Here is a 23,795-nt window from a genome sequence, read left to right as displayed (position 1 = left end):
ACACTGTACATACACGTGGAACACGGACTCTTCCAGACTCAACAACTCTTTAAACCTGTGAGCATCCTCACAGGTGCATATTTTACAAATGATAATACATTGCTTTGATCTTAAGTTTCATATTGCAAGGCAGAGTGAGCTAAAATCCCCACAATGGATTCTAAGACAGAGACATATTTCCGACACCATTGAACAGGCTACCATTTGAGATCCATCTCACCTGTTCCAGTGTTAAACATATTGCCTCTGGTGGCTGACTGCAGAACTGCAACTCACTGCAGACTGCTCACAATAAAGCCCGACATAAGAGACCCTAAGGCCATCAATTTATCCGTCAACAAAGCCTGCAGCCAATCAATGGCCCTGTCCCATCTTATAGGTCTCAGACATAGCTGTCAATCAAACCCAGTATCCCAGCCTAACCCTGAATCTGAGGTTGTGACCCCTGGTTTTAGACTCCTCAGCCAAAGGAAACATCCTCCCTGCATCTACTGTCAAGCCCTGTAAGAATTTGTATGTTGCAATAAGATCACCTCTCATTCTTCTAAACGCTAGAGAATATAGACCTAGTCTACTCAATCTCTCCTCATAGGACAATCCCCCCGTCCCAGGAGTCAGTCTGGTGAACCTTCGTTGCATTCCCTCTATGGCAGGTATATCCTTCTTTAGGTAAGGAGACAAAAACTGCACATAATACTCCAGGTGTGGTCTCACTAGGGCCCTATATAATTACAGGAAGACGTCTTTACTTATACTGAAATCCTCTTGTAATAAAGGCCAAGAAGTCGGTGTTTCGTATATATGTGGAGTGGGAGAGGATGCAGCCCCTTTTCCACGCTCTTGATCTTTGGCCAGCCAGTGCAGAGGGGAAGCGGGCAAGTCGGAGGACCTCCTCATGGGACTGCTCTTCGGCTTGGCCGAGGTGGCCATTGATGCAGCCGCCTCTTTGCGCGCGGGTATGTCCACGTCCAGGTATCCCTGGCAAGGGAGCACGCGGTGCCCGTCGGCATGCTTGAGCTGCCAGCTGTGGCTCAGTGGGTAACACACTCACCTCTGAGTCAGAAGGTTGTGGGTTCAAGTCCCACTCCAGGGACTTGAGCACAAAAATCCAGGCTGACACTCCCAGTGCAGTGCTGAGGGAGTACTGTACTGTTGGAGGTGCTGTCTTTCGGATGAGACGTTAAACCGAGGCCCCATCTGCTCTCTCGGGTGGACATAAAGGATCCTATTTTGAAGAAGAGCAGGGGAGTTCTCCCCAGTGTCCTGGGCCAATATTTATCCCTCAACCAACATAACAAAAACAGATTTTCTGGTCACTATCACATTGCTGTTTGTGGGAGCTTGCTGTGCGCAAGTTGGTTGCCGTGTTTCCTACATTACAACAGTGACTACACTCCAAAAGTACTTCATTGGCTGCAAAGCGCTTTGAGACGTCCGGTGATCGCGAAAGGCGCTATATAAATGCAAGTCTTTTTCTTCTTTAAGCCTTCCGCGACCGGTGGGTGTAGTTGTCATGAGGAACAATATATTGATTTAATCTGTTAATTTTCCTCTAATTTAATAATAATTTATAGTGTATTGTTAACTCCTTGATGCCCAATGACAATAAAGAGCTTCAATAATCTGCCCAGCAACAATCAACCAATCAGAAATTAGGGAGCGCTGGGGATTGACAGGGAGGAAAGCCAATGGGAGGAGCGCAGGGGCAGGACCTGGGAAATCCCCGGGGATCAGGTGACGCCGGGTCGGTCGGGGGCGGGCGCTGGGATCGTGGCTCAGTGTCCCGCGGAGCGCTGCCTGACAATGCTGCTCTCACTGACTGTGCTGCTGCTGGGACTGCAATCCGCACTGTGTCTGGGACTCGGGGGTAAGAGGCTGGCACTGCACCCGGGGGCACTAGGCTGACCCACTGGGAATCTGCTGGAGACCCTGGGAGGGAGAATGAGGAAGTGAGAGAGAGGGAGGGGGAGGGAGTGAGGGAGAGAGAGAGGGGGAGTGAGAGAGAGAGAGAGAGAGAGAGAGAGAGAGGGGGGGAGGTGAGTGTGTGAGAGAGAGGGGGGGGAGTGATTGTGTGAGAGAGAGGGGGGGGAGTGATTGTGTGTGAGAGAGAGGGGGGGAGTGATTGTGTGAGAGAGGGGGGGAGTGAGTGAGTGAGTGAGAGAGGGGGGGAGTGAGTGAGAGAGGGGGGGAGTGAGTGAGAGAGGGGGGGAGTGAGTGAGAGAGGGGGGGAGTGAGTGAGAGGGGGGGAGTGAGTGAGAGAGAGGGAGAGGGAGGAAGTGAGAGAGAGGGAGAGGGAGGGAGAGAGAGAGGGGGAGTGAGAGAGAGAGAGAGAGGGGGGGAGTGAGTGAGTGAGAGAGAGAAAGAGGGGGGAGTGAGTGTGTGTGAGAGAGGGGGGGGAGTGAGTGTGTGTGAGAGAGGGGGGGGAGTGAGTGTGTGTGAGAGAGGGGGGGAGTGAGTGTGTGTGAGAGAGGGGGGGGAGTGTGTGTGAGAGAGGGGGGGGAGTGAGTGTGTGAGAGGGGGGGAGTGAGTGTGTGTGAGAGGGGGGGAGTGAGTGTGTGTGAGAGGGGGGGAGTGAGTGTGTGTGAGAGGGGGGGAGTGAGTGTGTGTGAGAGGGGGGGAGTGAGTGTGTGTGAGAGGGGGGGAGTGAGTGTGTGAGAGAGGGGGGGAGTGAGTGAGTGAGAGAGGGGGGGAGTGAGTGAGAGAGGGGGGGAGTGAGTGAGAGAGGGGGGGAGTGAGTGAGAGAGGGGGGGAGTGAGTGAGAGGGGGGGAGTGAGTGAGAGAGGGGGGGAGTGAGTGAGAGGGGGGGGAGTGAGTGAGAGAGGGGGGGGAGTGAGTGAGAGAGGGGGGGGAGTGAGTGAGAGAGGGGGGGGAGTGAGTGAGAGAGGGGGGGGAGTGAGTGAGAGAGGGGGGGAGTGAGTGAGAGAGGGGGGGGAGTGAGTGAGAGAGGGGGGGGAGTGAGTGAGAGAGGGGGGAGTGAGTGAGAGAGGGGGTGGAGTGAGTGAGAGAGGGGGTGGAGTGAGTGAGAGAGGGGGTGGAGTGAGTGAGAGAGGGGGTGGAGTGAGTGAGAGAGGGGGTGGAGTGAGTGAGAGAGGGGGGGGGAGTGAGTGAGAGAGGGGGGGAGTGAGTGAGAGAGGGGGGGGAGTGAGTGTGTGAGAGAGAGAGAGAGAGAGAGAGAGGGGGAGTGAGTGTGAGAGAGAGAGAGGGGGAGTGAGTGTGAGGGGTGGCAGAGTTACAGTGATAGTGGGGGAGTGGGGGGAAGTTTGAGAGTGACGGGGGGGGTGAGAGTGATGGGGGGGTGGGGAGTGTGGCAGAGAGACAGAGAGAAGAAAGAGATTGAGGGTGTGCGTGTGACAGAGAGGGGGTGGTGAGGTTTAGTTCCCGTGAAGGAGTCCCGTTTGTTGCTGTGTCTCGGTGATTGCTGGGGTTTGAAGGTCCTGACTTTGTTTACCATTGCTGTTTTTCTGGGATGTTCAAACTCTAAATGTGGAACTGCGGAGCAGGCACTCCGAATCTGTGAGCTGTAGGAACTGGCTAACTTTAATCTGCTGTTGGAGTATCATGGGCTGGTGGATAAATGAGACCAGCGAGATCTGTTATCACAAACTTGCATTGTCTACAGTTTAACTAGAAAATGGATTGAATGCTTAACTCGTGAGGTTCTGTGCTGGACAGGCAGTCTGGAACTCTCACCGAGCCCCGCTCACCCATCACCCCTGTGCTCGTTGACCTACATTGGCTCCTGGTTAAGCAACGCCTCGATTTCTTTCTTCTCAAATGGCATCGCCCTCCATATCTCTGTAATCTATTCCAGCCCCACAACCCTCCGAGATATCTGCGCTCCTCTAATTTAGGCCTCTTGAGCATCCTCGATTTTATTTGTTCAACTATTGGTTTCCTCGCCTTCAGCTGCCTGGGCCCCAAGCTCTGGAACTCTCTGCCTAAACCTCTCCGCCTCTCGACCTCTCCTTCTTTTAAGACGCTCTTTAAAACCTACATCTTTAACCAAGTCTTTGGTCACCTGCACTAATGTCTCCTTGTGTGGCTCTGTGTTTAGTTTTATTTTACCACGTTAAAGGTGCTAGCTAAATACAAGTTGTTGTTGTTGGAACGCTACTGTACCTGTCAAACTGGTTAGCATTTCTGACGTGCTTCGATTCCAAGTGGTTAGGTTGTGGATTTGAGTCCCATTCCAGAGATTTGAGCATATAAATCTAGGCTGACACTCCCAGTGCCAGTACTGAGGGAGCGCCGCACTGTCGGAGGTGCCGTCTTTTGGGTGAGACGTTAAACCGAGGCCCCGTGTGCTCTCTCGGGTGGATGTGAAAGATCCCACGGCACTATTTCGAAGAAGAGCAGGGGAGTTCTCCCCGGTGTCCTGGGGCCAATAATTATCCCTCAATTAACATCACCAAAACAGATTATCTGGCCATTATCACATTGCTGCTTGTGGGAGCTTGTGCGCACATTACAACAGTGACTACACTCCAAAAGTACTTCATTGGCTGTAAAGCGCTTTGAGACTTCCTGAGGTTGTGAAAGGCGCTATAGAAATGCAAGTCTTGGCCATTTTTTTCTGTTGAAAAATGCTTCACGATCCTCTTCCTCACCCCTAAAACCCTTTCTGGTTGGGAAGTAATTTCACGTACAGTACAGGTTGCACCTCCCTTATCCAGAACTCCCTTATCCGGAACCAGCCCTCGTCCAGAACTATTCCCGGCCACCGGGTGGCGCAAGCGCAGAACTCCGACATGAACAAATTGAAGTCCCGCAATCGCTGGCCTGACCCCACGATCCACCGCCCCCCCCCCACGATCTCTCTGTCGCACTCCCCGCCCCAAGCCAGCTCGCCCCGATATCTCCTTGCTCAGTACCTGTATCATCCAATTTAACGTGATCTCCCCTCATCCGGAAACATCCCTTATCCAGAACAGGCCAGGTCCTGAGGGTTCCGGGTAAGGGAGGTTCAACCTGTGTCTGGTGTGTTTATCTGAGGAGGGTTGTGTAGGCCCATGGATTCGGGGATTGCCGTGACTGCTGAGCTCCCAGCTCCGCACCAACCCACAAAAAGTCCTCTCCCTCCGACGGTGTGAGAGGTGTGGTGCTGGGGAGATGGAGCAGCGCCCCAGCTGCACAGGATGAAACCTGATTTCCCGGGAGCGTGATATTGGGGGCTGGGCTGGGCAGCCGAGCATGCAGTCAGTCAGCTGGAGTCGGTGATGTGTCTCGACTTGATCCAGCTGCAAACACCATCTCTGGCTTGTCTGTGTGGGACTGTAAAGTGTCAGAGTCTGGAATGGGCTCTAACCCTCCCCGACACCCCCCACCCCAATCACGCTCTCCCCTCCCTCTCTCTTCTTTCCCCCCTCCCCCCAGCCATTGTTCACCTGTTCACCAACCCCCCTCCCCCATCACTCACCTCCCCTTCCCTCTTTTCCCCCTCCCCCCCCCACCCTCTCCGGGCAGGTACAGCACGGGCGTTAGATACAGAGTAAAGCTCCCTCTACACTGTCCCATCAAACACTCCCAGGGCAGGTACAGCACGGGGTTAGATACAGAGTAAAGCTCCCTCTACACTGTCCCATCAAACACTCCCAGGGCAGGTACAGCACGGGGCTAGATACAGAGTAAAGCTCCCTCTACACTGTCCCATCAAACACTCCCAGGGCAGGTATAGGGGGTTAGATACAGAGTAAAGCTCCCTCTACACTGTCCCATCAAACACTCCCAGGGCAGGTACAGGGGGTTAGATACAGAGTAAAGCTCCCTCTACACTGTCCCATCAAACACTCCCAGGGCAGGTACAGGGGGTTAGATAGAGAGTATTTCACCACTCCCACAGGCCCTTTTGCCCGCATTTTCTGCAGTGACGGGTTGTTTTCATCAACTATTTGCGACGTGACGTTTCTCGTGTGATGCTCGGACTGTGGCCCGTTAACCCTTTGCTTCTGGCTTCAAGGGCGGAACCTGTGGCTGCTCCAGGAGAAGGTGCTGCGATCCCGGGAGCAAAGGGACCGGAATCATGTGCAGGAGCGCCGGAAGGCCGTCCCAGCCGGTGGCGAGGGTGGGTGGACCGAGCCCACCGAGGAGTTCTTCCCACAGCCGCTGGATCACTTCAACCCTCGCAATCCCGCCATGTACAAGCAGGTGAGTGAGTCCATGTAGTGTCAGCACACACACACTCCTCTTCCCCCCTCTCGCCCCTCCCCCCCTCCCCCCTCGCCATTCGGCCCAACTGGTCTGTGCCAGTGTTTATGCTCCACACGAGCCTCCTCCCACCTTACGTCATCTCACCCCATCAGGAGAACTTTCATTTCCTAGCTTCCCCTTAATGTGGTCGTGAGTTCACCACTCTCTTAGCCCCTCGAGCCTATTCCGTCATTCAGTGGGATCATGGCTGATCTGTGACCTAACTCCATGAATTCACCTTTGCCCCATATCCCTCAAATCAAAAATCTATCAATGTCCGATTTAAAATTAACAATTGACCGAGCATCAATTGTCGTTGTTGGAAGAGCGTTCCAAACTTCTACCATCCTTTGTGTGTAGAATCGTTTCATAATTTCACTCCTGAAAGGTCTGGCTTTAATTTTTAGACTTTTCGCCCCTTGACTCCCCAACCAGCGGGAATACTTTCTCTCTCTCTCTCTACCCTATCTGTCTTAATATCCTGAAAACTTCGATCAAATCTCCCCTTAACTTTGTAAATTCTAGGGAATACAGCCCTAGTTTGTGTAATCTCTCATCGTAACTTAATCCTTGCAGTCCGGGTATCATTCTGGTAAACTCACGCTGCACTCCCTCCAAGGTCAATATATCCTCCCTAAGGTGTGGGGCCCAGAACGGCTCACAGTGCTCCAGGTGGGGTCTAACCAGGGCTTTGTACAGCTGCAGCATAACTTATCCCCCCCTTGTATTCTCGTCCTCTAGATATAAAGGCCAGCATTCCATTATCCTTTATTATTTTTTGTACCTGTTCTTGACATTTTCATAAGAACATAAGAAATAGGAGCAGGAGTAGGCCATACGGCCCCTCGAGCCTGCTCCGCCATTCAATAAGATCATGGCTGATCCGATCATGGACTCAGCTCCACTTCCCTGCCCGCTCCCCATAACCCCTTATCCCCTTATAGTTTAAGAAATTGTCTATTTCTGTCTTAAATTTATTCAATGTCCCAGCTTCCACAGCTCTCTGAGGCAGCAAATTCCACAGATTTACAACCCTCAGAGAGAAGAAGTTTCTCCTCATCTCAGTTTTAAATGGGTGGCCCCTTATTCTAAGATTATGCCCCCCTAGTTCTAATCTCCCCCATCAGTGGAAACATCCTCTCTGCATCCACCTTGTCAAGCCCCCTCATAATCTTATACATTTCGATAAGATCGCCTCTCATTCCTCTGAATTCCAACGAGTAAAGGCCCAACCTCCTCAACCTTTCCTCATAAGTCAACCCCCTCATCCCCGGAATCAACCTAGTGAACCTTCTCTGAACTGCCTCCAAAGCAAGTACATCCTTTCGTAAATAAGGAAACCAAAACTGCACGCAGTATTCCAGGTGTGGCCTCACCAATACCATATGTAGCTGTAGCAAGACTTCCCTATCCCCTTTGCAATAAAGGCCAAGATGCCATTGGCCTTCCTGATCACTTGCTGTCCCTGCATGATTTATGTACCTAGATCCCCAAGTCTCTTTGGACTGTTTCTAGTTTTTCACCATTTAGAAAGTATTCTGTTCTATTTTTTTTAGGTGCGAATCAAATTCCCTCTTGGATTTATTAGTGACCATTTTATATTTATGGCCCCTACTTTTGGACTCTCCGACAATTGGAAACAACATCTCTCTCTCGACCTTGCAGGACCCCGTTGAAATGTTGAAGACCTCTATCAGGACCGCCCTTCAACCTATTCTTTTCTAGAGAAAAGAGGCCCAGCTTGATCAGTCTTTAGAACCTCAGAGTAAATCTCTCCTGCACCACCTGCAGTGCTTCCATCGCTGGTCTGAGGGGCTCAGTACAATTGTCGGTGTGCGTGGAACCCGTCCTTTAACCCGGCGTGCCTTTGCTCCACAGAGATACTGGGTGAACACTGAGCTGTGGGATCAACAGAAAGGCCCCGTGTTCCTGTACATCGGTGGTGAAGGGGCACTCACTCTCTTCTCTGTGTTGTCAGGTAATGTACTGTGTTACCGCAGGAACAGGTCGGGACTGTGAAAGGACAATACATCGCGGCAGCACTGGGTTCTGTATTCTCCATTGCCTCCCGCTCTTCCTCTCTTCTCTTCCCCCTCTCCCCCAACCCCCACCGCTCATCCCCCCCCCCCCCCCACTCCTCTTCCTAACTGTGTTGTCTGTGCAGCCCATGGTGTCAGCTGTGGCTCAGTGGGCAGCACTCTCTCTCTCGCCTCTGAGTCAGAAGGTTGTGGGTTCAAGTCCCACTCCCGGGACGTGAGCACATAAATCCAGGCCGACACTCCAGACAGTGCTGAGGGAGCACCGCACTGTCGGAGGTGCCGTCTTTTGGATGAGACGTTAAACCGAGGCCCCGTCTGCTCTCTCAGGTGGACGTAAAAGATCCCACAGCCACTATTTCGAAGAGCAGGGGAGTTATCCCTGGTGTCCTGGGGCCAATATTTATCCCTCAATCAACATCACAAAAACACATGATCTGGTCATTATCACATTGCTGTGTGTGGGAGCTTGCTGTGCGCAAATTGGCTGCTGTGTTTCCCACATTACCAAAGTGACTACACTCCAAAAGTACTTCATTGGCTGTAAAGCATTTTGAGATGTCCCGGTGGCCGTGAAAGGCGCTATATAAATGCAAGTCTTTTTTCTTTATCCCTTGATATCCTGTTAGTGGATCTTGACTGGGTAGACAGTAAGGGCCTCGGTACTCTCTGGGCGAGAGAGGGTTAACAACAAGAAGCCAGGCGGGGTCGCTGCTCCTGCCCGTCCTGTGATCCTCATTGGACGGTGTACCTGCTGTTGGAGGGCGGGATTAGGCTGTGACGCCCTCCGCAGTCAAATAGCCAGCCGAAGTTCGCTCTAGGGCGCGATACGGGAGCTCTGCCTGTGGAACCCGCTCCTCGGTGATAGTCACTGCTCTTGGTGGGGTGGGGGTGGGGGAGGAGGAGAGGGTGTGTGTGTGTGTGTGGAGGGGGGGGAGGAGGAGGAGGAGAAGGTGTGTGTGTGGGGAGGGGGAGGAGGGGGAGGAGAGGGTGTCTGGGGGGGGTGGAGGAGAGGGTGTTTGTGTGTGTGTGTGTGTGTGGGGAGGGGGAGGAGGAGGAGGTGTGTGTGTGGGGAGGGGGAGGAGGAGGAGAGGGTGTCTTGGGGGGGGTAGGAGAGGGTGTTTGTGTGTGTGGGGAGGAGGAGGAGGTGTGTGTGTGGGGAGGGGGAGGAGAGGGTGTCTGGGGGGGGTGGAGGAGAGGGTGTTTGTGTGTGTGTGTGTGTGTGTGGGGAGGGGGAGGAGGAGGAGGTGTGTGTGTGGGGAGGGGGAGGAGGAGGAGAGGGTGTCTTGGGGGGGGTAGGAGAGGGTGTTTGTGTGTGTGTGGGGAGGAGGAGGAGGTGTGTGTGTGGGGAGGGGGAGGAGAGGGTGTCTGGGGGGGGGTGGAGGAGAGGGTGTTGTGTGGGGGGGGAAGAAGCTGGGAAGGAGGAGTGAAGAGGGCGTGGAGAATGTTTGGGGGGAGGAGAGAGGGAGGAATGGGGGGGGTGGGGGAGGAAGGAATGTTTAGTGGGGAGGGCCCTCTTTTTAATCCAGCCAAGGGTAATGGATGTGTGTCCCGGGGGTGGATTGGGTAATGTGTCCCCTCGCTGAATTATTAGTGAGAGGTGTTCCCATTCCCGCGAAGATTCATCATGTCCGCCCTCCACTTGCTGAAACCCGTTAGCGGAGGGGTGGGGGTGTTTCGGGGTCTTTCCGTTCACTTGCACAGTGAAGGCTCGTCCCCTCTAGGTGCCTGTCCTGAGCCCCATGCCTCCAGTCACTGCTCTTTCTGTCACAGGACCCTCTGGTTTTGGGAGTGGGAGGAAAGCGTTGGCAGTATCTGTTCCTCGCGGCAGTCGGTATTTGAGGTTATCCCGCACTGATTTGCCTCTTGCTGTGCGCCTCTCTTTCCGCAGGCGAGCATGTGGACCTGGCCCGCAAGTACAGGGCCCTGCTGGTCTCGCTGGAGCACCGGTATTACGGAGCCAGCATCAACCCCGATGGGCTGACCGACGAGAACATCCAGTTTCTGACCAGTCAACAAGCGTAAGATGGCCCTTCAGCTCGTCTATTGGTCCACCTGAACCTGTCCGCTCTCCAGTGCGTTCCTCGCCCGTCCCTCCCACCTCTCCGCTACCCCTTCTCGCTCCCTCCAAGCGCCAACCTTTCAATTCTTCCTCCCGTCACTTGCGGTGAAATCGAGCCCCGTGTCGCCTGCTCCAACCCATCTCACCAGGATCTCTCAATCACCGCACTCTCTCGCCATCTCATAAGAACATAAGAAATAGGAGCAGGAGTAGGCCATTCGACCCCTCGAGCCTGCTCCGCCATTCAATAAGATCATGGCTGATCTGATCATGGACTCAGCTCCACTTCCCTGCCCGCTCCCCATAACCCTTTACTCCCTTATCGCTCAAAAATCTGTCTATCTCTGCCTTAAATATATTCAATGACCCAGCCTCCACAGCTCTCTGGGGCAGAGAATTCCACAGATTTACAACCCTCAGAGAAGAAATTTCTCATCAGTTTTAAATGGACGGCCCCTTATTCTAAGACTATGTCCCCTAGTTTTAGTTTCCCCTATGAGTGGAAACATCCTCTCTGCATCCACCTTGTCGAGCCCCCTCGTTATCCTATAAGTTTCAATAAGATCACCTCTCATTCTTCTGCACTCCAATATATATAGGCCCAACCAATCAACCTATCCTCATAAGTCAACCCCCTCATCTCCGGAATCAACCGAGTGAACCTTCTCTGAACTGCCTCCAATGCAAGTATATTCCTTCCTTAAATACGGAGACCAAAACTGTACGTAGTACTCCGGGTGTGGCCTCACCAATACCCTGTACAGTTGTAGCAGGACCTCTCTGCTTTTATACTCCATTCCCCTCTGGTCTTTGGCTCTCCCTCCCCAACGGGCTATTGAAACCCAAACGCAGTGTCGTCTAATTGCTTCCTGGTTTTGTTTCTTGCTCTGTCCGGCCCTAAAACCCTCCCGCAAACTCTGCGCTCCTCCAATTCTGGCCTCTTGTGTACGCGCACCCCCATCGCTCCACCATTGGCGGCCGTGCCTTTAGCTGCCTGGGCCCCAAGCTCTGGAATTCCCTTCTTGTGTTTGACTGACTGCTGTCTTTCGTTTCGTCGTTTTAACCGTCAGATTACGCACGCCCTCAGTTGCAGTAATGGCAGGCTCAGGTCTTGATTTAAAACTTCGCACTACACACAAAAACCAGTCTGAAAGTTACTGAGACTTGCACTTCACAAACCCAGAGACACACACTCCAATTCTAGTGCTCTCGTGACTCTCACATTCCATTTTCCAGTGTGTCTCTGCTAAAACACTGTTCGCTCACAACTCTTGTGCCAAATCAGGTCTTCGAACTCTATATTCCATACAGACTACGGTGGTACATTAAAAGTGCGTGCAAATACTAACAAACTGACAATGTAACCCAAACAACCATCCACTCGACTTCCTGAAGTTGGTTTATTGCCACAATCGACTCTTGCCGTGAATTTTATTACATAACACACAGGTGAGCAACTTGACACATTCGAATGGCTGAATCTTCACACCTTCTGCCGTCTGTTTCTGTGGAGACATCCTCTGCTTTGATCTAAACTAAAATCTGTGCTCGTCAGAAAAGCTGCTTGGACTTTTAAACCAGCGTGTGTGCCGGAAGCGAGCTAGTGGGGAAATATGGTCTTTCGCTCCCACCGCTTGACACACTCTCCTCCTTGAAACTTCCCTCTTCGACCCAGCTTTTGGTCACCTGTCCCCATATCTCGGGTGTCAAATTTTGTCTGATTGACACTTCCTGTGAAGCGACGTGGAAGGCGTTATATAAATGCCAGTTGTTTCCAATCTTGGCGATGTCTTGAGCTTTTTCGGACTTTGGCCCTTCACCCGGGCTTTTCCTGGCAGGTCCCTGATTCCGTGTGTTTTTCCTGTCCGGTCCCTGATTCCGTGTGCTTCTCCGAATAGGCTGGCCGACCTGGCGACATTCCACGCCTTCATTGAGCAACAGTACAACCTGACCAGGATCCACCGCTGGGTCTGCTTCGGGGGCTCTTACCCGGGCTCCCTCTCGGCCTGGTTTCGGCTGAAGGTAAGGAAGGATTGGTGTGTGGCCGCGAGCCAGCGGTGCTCTTCCCCCGCCGCCCCGCGGCTGCCTGCCGCTTTCATTTCTGGCCTCATTCGGTACGTCGGAGTGTCTACAGACACCACTGTGTCAACCAATGAGGCGGGGTGAGTCTTGGGGCAGGACTGGCAGAAAGCAGTCTATTTACTCAGCAAACAGTCCGTTTAAGTGACGCACTCCCCCCAAACAGTCTACAGTGTCTATTTTAAAGAGAGTCTCTGCAAACTACAGCAACGCCTCCCGATACAAGCGGGATTATTGCTCCAGCAGAATGCAGTGATTGGAGGGTAGTTACACAGTACAAACGACGTGCGTAAAATCAGTCCCAGTCACTTACAGCAGTGCGCTCTCCCGGCGTGATTGGCCCGGGGGGGGGTGGGGAAATGAGCCAATCAGCTCCGATGTGGGCGGAGCTGGTGGTGTCACTTTATGCGGCTGGAAGATATTACGCTACAGTAAAGCCCCCCCCCCGCCCCCCCCCCGTGTCGCATGGTACGCTCTCTCTACACCGTCTCCGACCAATCAATGTTCCGCGACCCCCAGCTCTCTTCACCCCACCTCACAATGGTGGCTGGAAATGGTGAAGGAGGGACGTCAGTTATCAGGTGGGGGGAAAAAATTGGGTTTCAAGGAGACGCTAGATGGGGGAAAGTACCCCAAATCAAAGGGGGAAATAAATGGCTGAAAGCCACAGCGATCACCATGGAGACCAAAGTTGAAGGGTCACGGGTTCATACAGAGCCCGATGAAGGAGCCTGAGGCCTTGACTGAGTTGAGGTACCGAGTCTCCAAGCACTTCACAGCCAATGAGCTACGTCTGAAGTGCAGTAATGTCGGGAAATGGCAGCAGCCGGTTTGCGCACAGCAAGGTCCCACAAACAGCAAGGTCCCACAAACAGCAAGGTCCCACAAACAGCAAGGAGGCCAATGAGCAGACGGCCCATTGTTGGTGTCGATCAATCAATCTGGCCTTGCGAGTTGGGGCGAGGTACTGGACTGTATCAGCAGCGAGTGGTCGGGCGAGACGGAGCACTGGCGCGCGAGGGGGGTGGCTTGTGTGGTGCTGCGAAGGAGAGTAGGCCGGGGCTGGGCCCATTGTGTTACACCGTGTAGCCCACTCTGAGAGGCTTGTGTCTCAAGGCTCTCCCTTCTTTTCCAATAGTTCCCTCACTTGGTTTTCGCCGCTCTTGCCTCGTCTGCTCCAGTCCGAGCTGAACTGGATTTTCACTGGTTACAACAAGGTAAGACCCGACCCCCGACCTCCCCCCCCCCCCCCCGGGTCCTTCACCCAGTCACCTTCCACACCCCGCGCGGGATCGGACCGGGTCTTCACCTCGCTCTTCAATTTTGCCTCGTAATAAGAGGGTTAGATACAGAGTAAAGCTCCCTCTACCACTGTCCCGTCAAACACTCCAGGGCAGGTACAGCACGGGGTTAGATATAGAGTAAAGCTCCCTCTACACTGTCCCATCAAACACTCCTGGAACAGGTACAGCACAAACAGGGTGTGGGGGGGGGGGGGGAGGAGAGGATGGGCTATCCCAGTGCGAGGGGTTGGGGTCCAATCGCGGGGGGGTTCTCGCTCCTGTGTTGGGGATGTTTATATTGTTTCTGTTCTACAGGTGGTGGCACGGAGCCTGTCAAACCCGGGGGTCGGGGGATCTTTGAAGGTACGAATTAATACAAACACATCACGGCGCTCCCCCTCCCCTTCCCCCTCTCCCTCTTTCCTGTTGACTCTGCAGCGGCTGGGAATTGAAGGCCGGACCTGTTGTGAAGAGCTCAGGATTACAGCAGGTACGGTGCATGTCAAACCAGTTAGTGGCCCGCACCGCCCCCCCGGCCCCTGACCCAGAATGTGAGGTCCCTCCCCCTCCGCCATCCATGGAAACCCAAACTTCATCTTGGAATTGGAGGCTGTGGCCTGATTGGTGGATTCTGAACCAAATGCAGTCTTTCCTGGCCCTCCAGCAGCCTTAAAGGGCCGCCGCAGTCACTTTGCTCAGAGGGGTCTCCGGGGCTCAATTGAAGCTTGCAGGCCGTGTCTTGGAGCCTCCCCATTGGGGGGAGAGGCGCCAGTGCAGTCCGAGGGAAACGCTTAACTGGTGCTGGGAGTGGGGCCTACTCGTTTAGGCTTGTGCTGGGAGTGGGGCCTACCCGTTTAGGCTTGTGCTGGGAGTGGGGCCTACCCGTTTAGGCTTGTGCTGGGAGTGGGGCCTACCCGTTTAGGCTGGTGCTGGGAGTGGGGCCTACCCGTTTAGGCTGGTGCTGGGAGTGGGGCCTACCCGTTTAGGCTTGTGCTGGGAGTGGGGCCTACCCGATCAGGCTGTGGTGGGTTTGAGGGCTGATTCTCGCTGACTCTGCTTTTCTCTTCCCCTTCCCCCGACAGTGCCGGGAAGCCGTGGCCCAAGTGTTCTCCCAGCTGGACCAGATTCTGGACACCGGCAACACCTCCAGGCTGGAGGCCGACTTCAGCTCGTGCCGCACGCTGAACGAGAGCGACGACTGCAGGGAGTTCGCCAGCAACCTGGCCGATATCGTCATGGGAACTGTGCAGTACAACAAGGAGATGGTGGGCATGAGCATCGCGAGCCTGTGCCGGGTGATGACCAATCAAAAACTGGGCTCTGCCTACCAGAGACTGACTGTGGTCAACAAGGTAACCGGGGGGGGGGGGGTGGGGGCGGAGCGGGGGGGGGGGTGGGGGAGGAGCGGGGGGAGGTGAGGAGAGGGGCGCGGGGTGGGGTGGGGGAGGAGAGGGGGGGTGTGGGGGAGGAGCGGGCGGGGGTGGGGAGAGGAGAGGGGTGGGACAGAGGAGATGGGGGGGGGTCGAGGAGGAGTGGGGGTGAGGAGGGGACAGAGGGCTGTTGGGGGGGGGGGGGGGGGGCAGTGGAGAGGAGTGGGAGGGGGTTGGAACGGGAGGAGGGAGTCGTGAGGGGGAGGGGCAGCGGCTCCTCGCACTGTCAGACACGAGGACCGTTTGATAGTTTTGTTCAGGCCGGTATAATTCCATAGCAAGCGGGAGTGAGAACCTGGACACTTCTCACCCCCACGCTCCCCCCGCCCCCCCCCCACAATTCAATCAAAGGGGCACTGAGGCTAACTGTAGTATCTGCACCCACGCCCGTTTGGTGGCCCAGACTGAGAATAGAACCAGGAGCCTGGGCTGTGGGCCCACACTGGGATTTAGCAGGACCAAGTACAACGTAGTGTTTGAACAGGAGAAAAGCGAAACAGCTGAGATTGTAGATTTGGGCCGAATCAATGCGATGAGACGTAAACTGGGCAAACCTAAATACGACAGATCAGTGCGAGCAATTGTGTGGTACAGCACCAGTTTATTCCTGAGGGGCTCTACATGCTTAAAAAAAAACCCAGCCATGGACGATGAAAGAGGTAAAGGACAGCATAAAACTCGAGGAAAAAGCGTACACAAAGTAAACAGCACAGATCCCGGTGAATGGGAGAGTTGCACAGACCAGCAAAGGGTCACAAACAGACAGGAATACAAAGGGAGGATGAAGGGACACTTCTAGCCCGAGCGTGCTTCTCTTTCCAGAACTACATGCAGAGCATGGGGCTGCAGTGTGTGGACAACTCTCACCAGAGCACGCTAGAGAAGCTCAGGAGCACGCAGGTGAACCCACAGGGAGTGGGCGAGCGGCAGTGGTACTACCAGACCTGTTCCGAGTTTGGTTACTGTGAGTTTCACCCTCGGTCCCCCCCGCCCCCGCGGCCCCCCCTCCCCCGCGGCCCCCCCTCCCCCGCGGCCCCCCCTCCCCCGCGGCCCCCCCTCCCCACGCCCGCCACCCCCCCTCCCCCGCGCCCGCCTCCCCCGCGGCCCCCCCTCCCCCGCGCCCGCCACCCCCCCTCCCCGCCCCCGCACCCGCCACCCCCACCCCTCCCCCCCGCGGCCCCCCCCTCCCACGCCCCATCCCCCGCGCCCGCCACCCCCCCTCCCCTGCGGCCCCCCTCCCCGCCCCCTCCCCCGCGCCCGCCACCCCCCCCTCCCCCGCGGCCCCCCTACCCCGCGCCCGCCACCCCCCTCCCCCGGGGCCCCCCCTCCACCGCCACCGCCACCCCTCTCCCCCGTGGCCCCCCCGCGCCCGCCACCCCCCCTCCCCCGCGGCCCCTCCCTCCCCCGCCCCCTCCCCCGCGCCCGCCACTCCCCCACGGCCCCCCGCGCCCGCTCCCGCGCCCGCCACCCCCCCTCCCCCGCGGCCCCTCCCTCCCCCGCCCCCTCCCCCGCGCCCGCCACTCCCCCACGGCCCCCCGCGCCCGCCCCCGCGCCCGCCACCCCCCCTCCCCCGCGGGCCCCCCCTCCTCCCCCCCCCCCCCCCCAGCGCACTGCGTGCCGGGAGAGCTGACCGTCTCCGTTGTGTTGTGCCCCCAGACCAGACGTGTGAGGACGAGGGCTGCCCGCTCTCCCGCTGGCTGACGCTGCGATCCCAGGTGGGAATCTGTGGCGGAGTGTTCGGGATCCTGCCGGGCCGCGTGCAGAGCGCCATCGACTTCACCAACGACTATTACGGGGCCGACCGCCCGGCGTCCAGTCGCATTATCTTCGTCAACGGTGAGGAACAGAGCGGGGTCGGGGGTCAAAGGATGGCGCTGGTGCAGGATGGGTCCGTGAACCCGATTGGTTGGGGGATGTGAGGGGGTAGAGTTTAACAACTTGGGAAATCTGAAACTAAAACCCGAGAATTCCGCAAATTCACAGCATCTGTTTCAGGAACGATTACCCAGGTTCGCAACCTGTCATCAGAACTGACATTGAAGGGGAGCGGATAGTGAATGGAAAGAAAGACTTGCATTTATATAGCGCCTTTCACGACCACCGGATGTCTCAAAGCGCTTTACAGCCAATGAAGTACTTTTGGAGTGTAGTCACTGTTGTAATGGGGGAAACACGGCAGCCAATTTGCGCACAGCAAGCTCCCACACACAGCAATGACCAGATAATCTGTCATGTTGATTGAGGGATAAATATTGGCCCGGGACACCGGCGATAACTCCCCCTGCTCTTCTTCGAAATAGTGGCCGTGGGATCTTTTACGCCCACCTGAGAGGGCAGACGGGGCCTCGGTTTAACGTCTCATCTGAAAGACGGCACCTCCGACAGGGCGGCACTCCCTCAGCACTGCACTGGGAGGGTCAGCCTAGATTTATGTGCTCCGGTCCCTGGAGTGGGACTTTGAACCCATAACCTCCTGACTCACAGACAAGAGTGCTGCCCACTGAGCCACGGCTGACACTTGTCATGGTCAGCGGCCCAGCGGGAGGGTTGGTATTAACCTCCCTGCCAAGGGAACCAGTGTCTCCTCATTAAATCTTTCAAAATCCCTTCAAATTGTGAACACATCTTGACCAGCTCGCCAAGGCTTCTTCGGCAGCACCTCCCAAACCCACGACCTCTAACCCCTAGAAGGACAAGGGCAGCAGGCGCATGGGAACACCACCACCTCCACGTTCCCCTCCGAGTCACACACCATCCCGACTTGGAAATATATCGGCCGTTCCTTCATCGTCGCTGGGTCACAATCCTGGAACTCCCTCCCTAACAGCACTGTGGGAGCTCCTTCACCACACGGACTGCGGCAGTTCAAGAAGGCGGCTCACCACCACCTTCTCAATGAGGGATGGGCAATAAATGCCGGCCTTGCCAGCGACGCCCACATCCCGTGAATGAATATATCAAAGAATATTGCGGGATTTCTGGTCCTGACCCTCATCATCATAGGCAGCCCCTCGTATCGAGGATGACTTGCTTCCGCACCAAAACGGGATGAGTTCCCAGGTGTTTCAATGAAGGACCTAATATTCCGGATCCCGAACTACATCCTGAAGGGTGGAAGATGCCTGTGCGTGGATTTGTTTAACGTGGGGTGACCGTTGCACACCAGCCACCACACGGGGCTTGACAGAGCGAGGTCTTGGCCCAGTGGCAAGGATTAACCAGGACGACTGGAGACCAGCTCTGCTGCACGGACCTAGAGCGCGCACATATCGCACAGTGTGGGCTGGGCCCGTGCTGCCCCTGGGCCTGAACTCACGCCGCTCCTGGGCCTCAGTCACATCACTCCACGATCTCGCGCCGTTCCTTCGCCCTCGACCTCGCCGCATCCTGCCTAACCTGCCCACGCTCCAATCACCGACCTGGATTATGGTGACGTCCAATCCAGTCACCCTCCACACAACCGTCGCTCTCCAGCACACGCTCGACCTTGAAGCGGTTCGCTCGTTCGAAGGCCCCGGCCTGCTGATGGTCCCCGCAGTTTGGGACCAGGTCCTGACCCTGGTGCCTTGCTGACACCCTGTGGTTGAACTGAGTACTGCAACAGGACAATGCTAAGAAAAGCGATGGCTGATGGTGTTTGGCAGAGCTGAGGAATATAACACGCTGAAATTCCGGCCATTCGGCCCAACCAGTCCGTGTTATCATTTACCCTCCACACGGGCAAATAGTTCTGATCACATTTACCCGCCCTGTACCCCATATTCCTTCAGCCACCGCAGTATTGAATGTTGACAACTGCCTGAGCCCTAAACACTCTCAAACTCCCGAAAACCTCTCCGCCTCTCTCCTCCTTTAAGATACTCCTTAAAACCGACCTTTTGGCTCGGTGTCAAATTTTAGCTGATGTACACTCCTGTTTTACTATGTTACAAGTGTGGGGAAGAGCATAACTAGAGGCCATCAATATAAGATAAGTCACCAAGAAATCCAATCGGGAATTCAGGAGAAACTTCTTTACCCAGAGAGTGGTGAGAATGTGGAACTTGCTGCCACAGGGAGGGGTTGAGGCGAATAGTATCGATGTATTTAAGGGGAGGCTGGAGAAACATATGAGGGAGAAGGGAATAGAGGGTTATGCTGATAGATTTAGATGAGGAAAGACGGGAGGAGGCTCGAGTGGAGCATAAACGCGGGCATGGACTGGTTGGGCCGAATGGCCTGTTTCTGTGTCGTATTCATGACCACAGAATGTCCCAAAGTGCTTTACAGCCAATGAAGTGCTTTTTGATGTGTAGTCGCTGTTGTAATGTAGGAAATGCGACACATAGATCATAATGATCAGATAATATGTTGATTGAGGGATAAATATTGGCCCCAGGACACCGGGGAGAACTCCCCTGCTCCTCTTCGAAATAGTGGCCGTGGGATCTTTTCCGTCCACCTGAGAGAGCAGACGGGGCCTCGGTTTAACGTCTCATCCGAAAGACGTCACCTCCGACAGCGCGGCACTCCCTCAGCCCTGCACTGGGAGAGTCAGCCTGGATTTATGTGCTCAAGTCCCTGGAGTGGGCCTTGAACCCACGACCTGCTGACTCCGAGGTGAGAGTGCTGCCCACTGAGCCACGGCTGACATAAATTCTATGTAAGTGCAAGTTATTGTTCCTGCTTCAGTCGCTAACCCTGGACGTGACGTCCACAGCCTCTACTCTCTGTTCCGATCTTGTATCCACGGCCCCTCCCTCTGAACCCCCCCGATTGCCGGAAGCGGTCTGATTCTACGCAATCTGAACCATCCTTTCACAATTCTAAATACTTCTGTGCAAACTATGTATCGTCTGTCCCTCCCTTCCCTAGCCGGCCTGTCGCCCGGCCTGTCTCAAACACACCACCTGACCTCTTGGCTCAAATCCAGTCCTCTCTCTCTCTCTCTCTCTCTCTGGCTTGCTCCCTCCTCTTCTCTCGCTTGCTTTCTCTTGCTCCTTTCTCTTTCTCTCTCTCTCTCTCTGGCTTGCTCCCTCCTCTTCTCTCGCTTGCTTTCTCTTGCTCCTTTCTCTCTCTCTCTCTCTCTTTGTCTCCTCCCACTTCTCTCTCCCTCTCTCGCTCCCTTGCTCCCTTGTCTCTCCCCCTCCTGACTCCCCTTCTCCCTTCCCCTTCTCCCTCTCTTGCTCCTTCCCCTTCTGTCTTGTGCTCCCTCTCTCCTTCCCTCTCTTCCTCTCTCTGGCTCCTCCCCTCTCTTTCACGCTCCCTCGCTAATTACTCCCTCTCCCTGTTCCAGCTTCCCGCTCGCTCCTTTACTCGGATTTTATTAAATGTTCAGAGTGCTGGATTTGAGCGCGGTTGGGGGCGGGGGGTGGGTCACTGGGCGTTCCCTCCAGTCTGCCCCCCCTCCCCGGGGCTGCTCAGCTGGCGATGTTTCTGATCTCTCTCTCTCTCTCTCCGAAGGTGACATTGACCCATGGCATGCTCTGAGCGTGCTGAAGAACCAGTCCAGCTCCGAGGTGGCCATAGTCATCAACGGCACCGCGCACTGCGCCGACCTGCGTTCTCCTGAGGCACAGGACCCTCCCTCCCTCCGCCAGGCCAGAAAGGTGAGAGTCAGCGCGTGCGCTGCCCAGAGACACCCCCTCCTCCCCTTTCATAACAACAAAAGAAATAGGAGCAGGAGTCGGCCATACGGCCCCTCGAGCCTGCTCCGCCATTTAATATCATGGCTGATCCGATCATGGACTCAGCTCCACTTTCCCGCCCACTCCCCGTAACCCGTTATCCCCTTATTGGTTAAGAAACTGTCTATCCCCACCTTAAATATATTCAATGTCCCAGCTTCCACAGCTCTCTGGGGCAGAGAATTCCCTCTGAGAGAAGAAATTCCTCCTCATCTCAGTTTTAAATGGGCGACCCCTTATTCTGAAACTTATTCTGCCCCCAAGTTCAAGATTCCTCCACGAGGGGAAACATCCTCTCTGCATCTACCCTGTCAGGCCCCCTGTCTGGGGGAGGGGGCATTGTGCAGTGGCGATGGCCCTCGAGCAGATTAAACCCCAGCGTCGCTGGGGATCTGCAGCGACTTTGCCCGTGAGTGTGTGTCAGAGCCCATGGGCTCCTGCCACTGGCATCGACGATGGGGGCACCACGCGGGTGGGTGCCGTGCCTCCCCCCGGGTCCGTCCCCTCCACTCCAGGGTCGCCTGAGCCCGGCTCAACAGCGATGGATTGAAAGACTCCTCCCTGCGAATGAGACGCTAACAATCGGACTCCAGCACGGGAGCCACAGAGCATGGATCCCTCTATCCTGCAGATAGGTCGCAGGGTAGGCCAGGCCAGGGGGGCTCTTTACAGTAGAGTGTAGAGGAGCTTTACTCTGTATCTAACCCGTGCTGTACCTGCCCTGGGAGTGTTTGATGGGACAGTGTAGAGGGAGCTTTACTCTGTATCTAACCCCGTGCTGTACCTGCCCTGGGAGTGTTTGATGGGACAGTGTAGAGGGAGCTTTACTCTGTATCTAACCCCGTGCTGTACCTGCCCTGGGAGTGTTTGATGGGACACTGGGTGCATAAATTGCAAAGTATTCCGTTCCTCAGCACTGCATTCCCACCTCACCAAAAAATTGTCCCAATTTGTCACAACAGCTTTGGGAATGGGAAGTGAGAGACCATCAAACCTTGGGCTGAACTGCTCAGGTGATTATTTATCTTGGCTGCAAACGGTTATTGAATGAGTTTAACTCCGCCCCTTTCTCTTTTACAGAAAATTGATGACCAGATTGGAATCTGGCTGGCCATTGACCACTTGTAACCGTGGTAACCGTGGTCCAGAATTCCTGTTACAGGAAGACGTGTGCCTTATTCTCGGCGACGGGTGCACACTCACTCCAATTTTCGCAGAAGTGTTTTACATTGACCTGTCCGTTGACTTTATCCAGTCACTGAGGGCAATCTCAGGAATATCCCCCTCCCCCCACCCCCCCTCTCCCCGCTCTCGCCCCCCGCTCCCACACTCCCTCCCCCCCTTCTGCTCTCACGCCTTTCTCTCCCTCCCCGCACCCCCCCCCCCCCCCAATCTGTGTATCTGTGTGTCGATTGTGTTGCCTTGCCTTCGATGGAGAGACAATGGAACCTGTTTCTCCTCTGCACGAAGATGGGCGGCTTTCAGTAAATCCCAGTCCCTGTGTGCGGCTTGAGCCGTGACTTTAACCACAATCCCCCCCCCCCCCTCTAACCCCAGCTCTCAATGCCACTGAAACCTGGTGAAGAATGTTCTGATCAGACCCCCTTTCCCTTAGAGAAACCTTTCCAACAAAGCGGGAGTGCCTGTTTAGGAGAGGGAGATGAGCAGTGACGTTCGATGTAGATTTGGGATTAACTCAAATTATTGTGACTTTCACTCCCGCACACACACTCCAGTCCCTCCTGATGGTGGGAGAGACTCCAGGACACAGCCCCCGATGTACCGACACGGACCATTGGGGAGACGAAGCCTCCGTGATCACAGCTTTCAAAAATGCATCCATTTTTTTTATCAGATTCTATTTTTACAAAAATCTATCTGCAGACATTTTTTACAATTCTGATTAAGTTCTGTACGTGTGGAGTGAATAAAATCAAATTGTTTGAAATCTTGGTGCAATTTGTTTTATTTTAAGAAATTATTTCATTGATGGTGTAATGTGTGCCCCTGTGAGTGTGCTCACAGGTTGGTGGAGCTGTTGAGTTGGGAGTGGCTTAGCAGGTCACGTGATGTTCACAAGACTCAATAAAACCCCAGCCAGTTGGGTTCGGGGGATCCACGATGGGGCAGGAGGTTGTGAGCCTGGTGGATGAACGGGTAATGTGTAGTGTGATTGTTAAGCCTTTGCTAATAAACCAACTATTTCTCAATAGCAATGTGTTGCGATGAATTCTTAATCAAAGAACCCATGAAGCAAATACATTACAGATAGGAATTATTCTGGGGTTTGAGTAGACTAGCCCTGTATTCTCCAGCGTTTAGAAGAATGAGAGGTGATCTCATTGAAACACGAAATTCTTACAGGGCTTGACAGGGTAGATGCAGGGAGGATGTTTCCCCCGGGCTGAGGAGTCGAGAACCAGGGGTCACAGTCTCAGAATACAGTGTCGGCCATTTAGGACTGAGATGAGGAGAAATTTCTTCACTCAGAGGGTGGTGAATCTTTGTAATTCTCTACCCCAGCGGGCTGTGGAGGCTAAGTTGTTGAGTATATTCAACAGAGATCGATAGATTTTTGAACATTAAGGGAAGCGAGGGATATGGGGATCGGGCGGGAAAGTGGAGTTGAGGTCGAAGATCAACCATGATCTCATTGAATGGCGGAGCAGGCTCGAGGGGCCGAATGGCCGGCTCCTGTTCCTAATTCTTATGTTCTTTGATTTCGACGGTTTGCTTTGAAAGAGGCTCTCGTTTCTAAATGTGAGTGTGTTTGACACCGGCTCATAATGCTGAGGGGTCTTAATGAGACCATGAGTCCATTAACCCTCGGCATTCCTGCCAAAAGTATGGAGTGGGGGCAAGTTTTTAGCCTGGCATTCGATTCTGATCGGTGTAGTTCCCTTATTCATTGCCACAGCCATCATCTGAAACAACTTGTCTCGCTAGCATCTTTTTCGGGTCATTAGAAATTTCAGGTACTGAAAGGAAAAAATGGTGGATCATTTTTTTTGGAAACCGCATCTTGCATCGACAAACCATGACAGTGAAAGGTG

General features: G+C 54.7%; 1 protein-coding gene across 1 annotated transcript; it reads left to right on the top strand.

Moving 5' to 3' along the window:
• The first annotated feature begins 1,754 nt into the window (after positions 1–1,754).
• Positions 1,755–22,690, top strand: prss16 (serine protease 16). The gene is given in 13 exon segments (XM_070867836.1): positions 1,755–1,867; positions 5,957–6,144; positions 8,065–8,164; positions 10,114–10,243; positions 12,183–12,306; positions 13,502–13,561; positions 13,563–13,580; positions 13,962–14,009; positions 14,729–14,998; positions 15,899–16,040; positions 16,733–16,912; positions 20,519–20,664; positions 21,823–22,690. Coding segments are annotated over 13 exon segments (1,518 nt in total). The 5' UTR covers positions 1,755–1,803; the 3' UTR covers positions 21,871–22,690.
• The last annotated feature ends 1,105 nt before the right edge of the window (positions 22,691–23,795 follow it).

Source organism: Pristiophorus japonicus, chromosome 26 (assembly GCF_044704955.1).
Source record: "Pristiophorus japonicus isolate sPriJap1 chromosome 26, sPriJap1.hap1, whole genome shotgun sequence".
NCBI classification, from domain to species: Eukaryota; Metazoa; Chordata; class Chondrichthyes; family Pristiophoridae; genus Pristiophorus; species Pristiophorus japonicus.
This window is presented reverse-complemented; position numbering and strand designations above follow the sequence as displayed.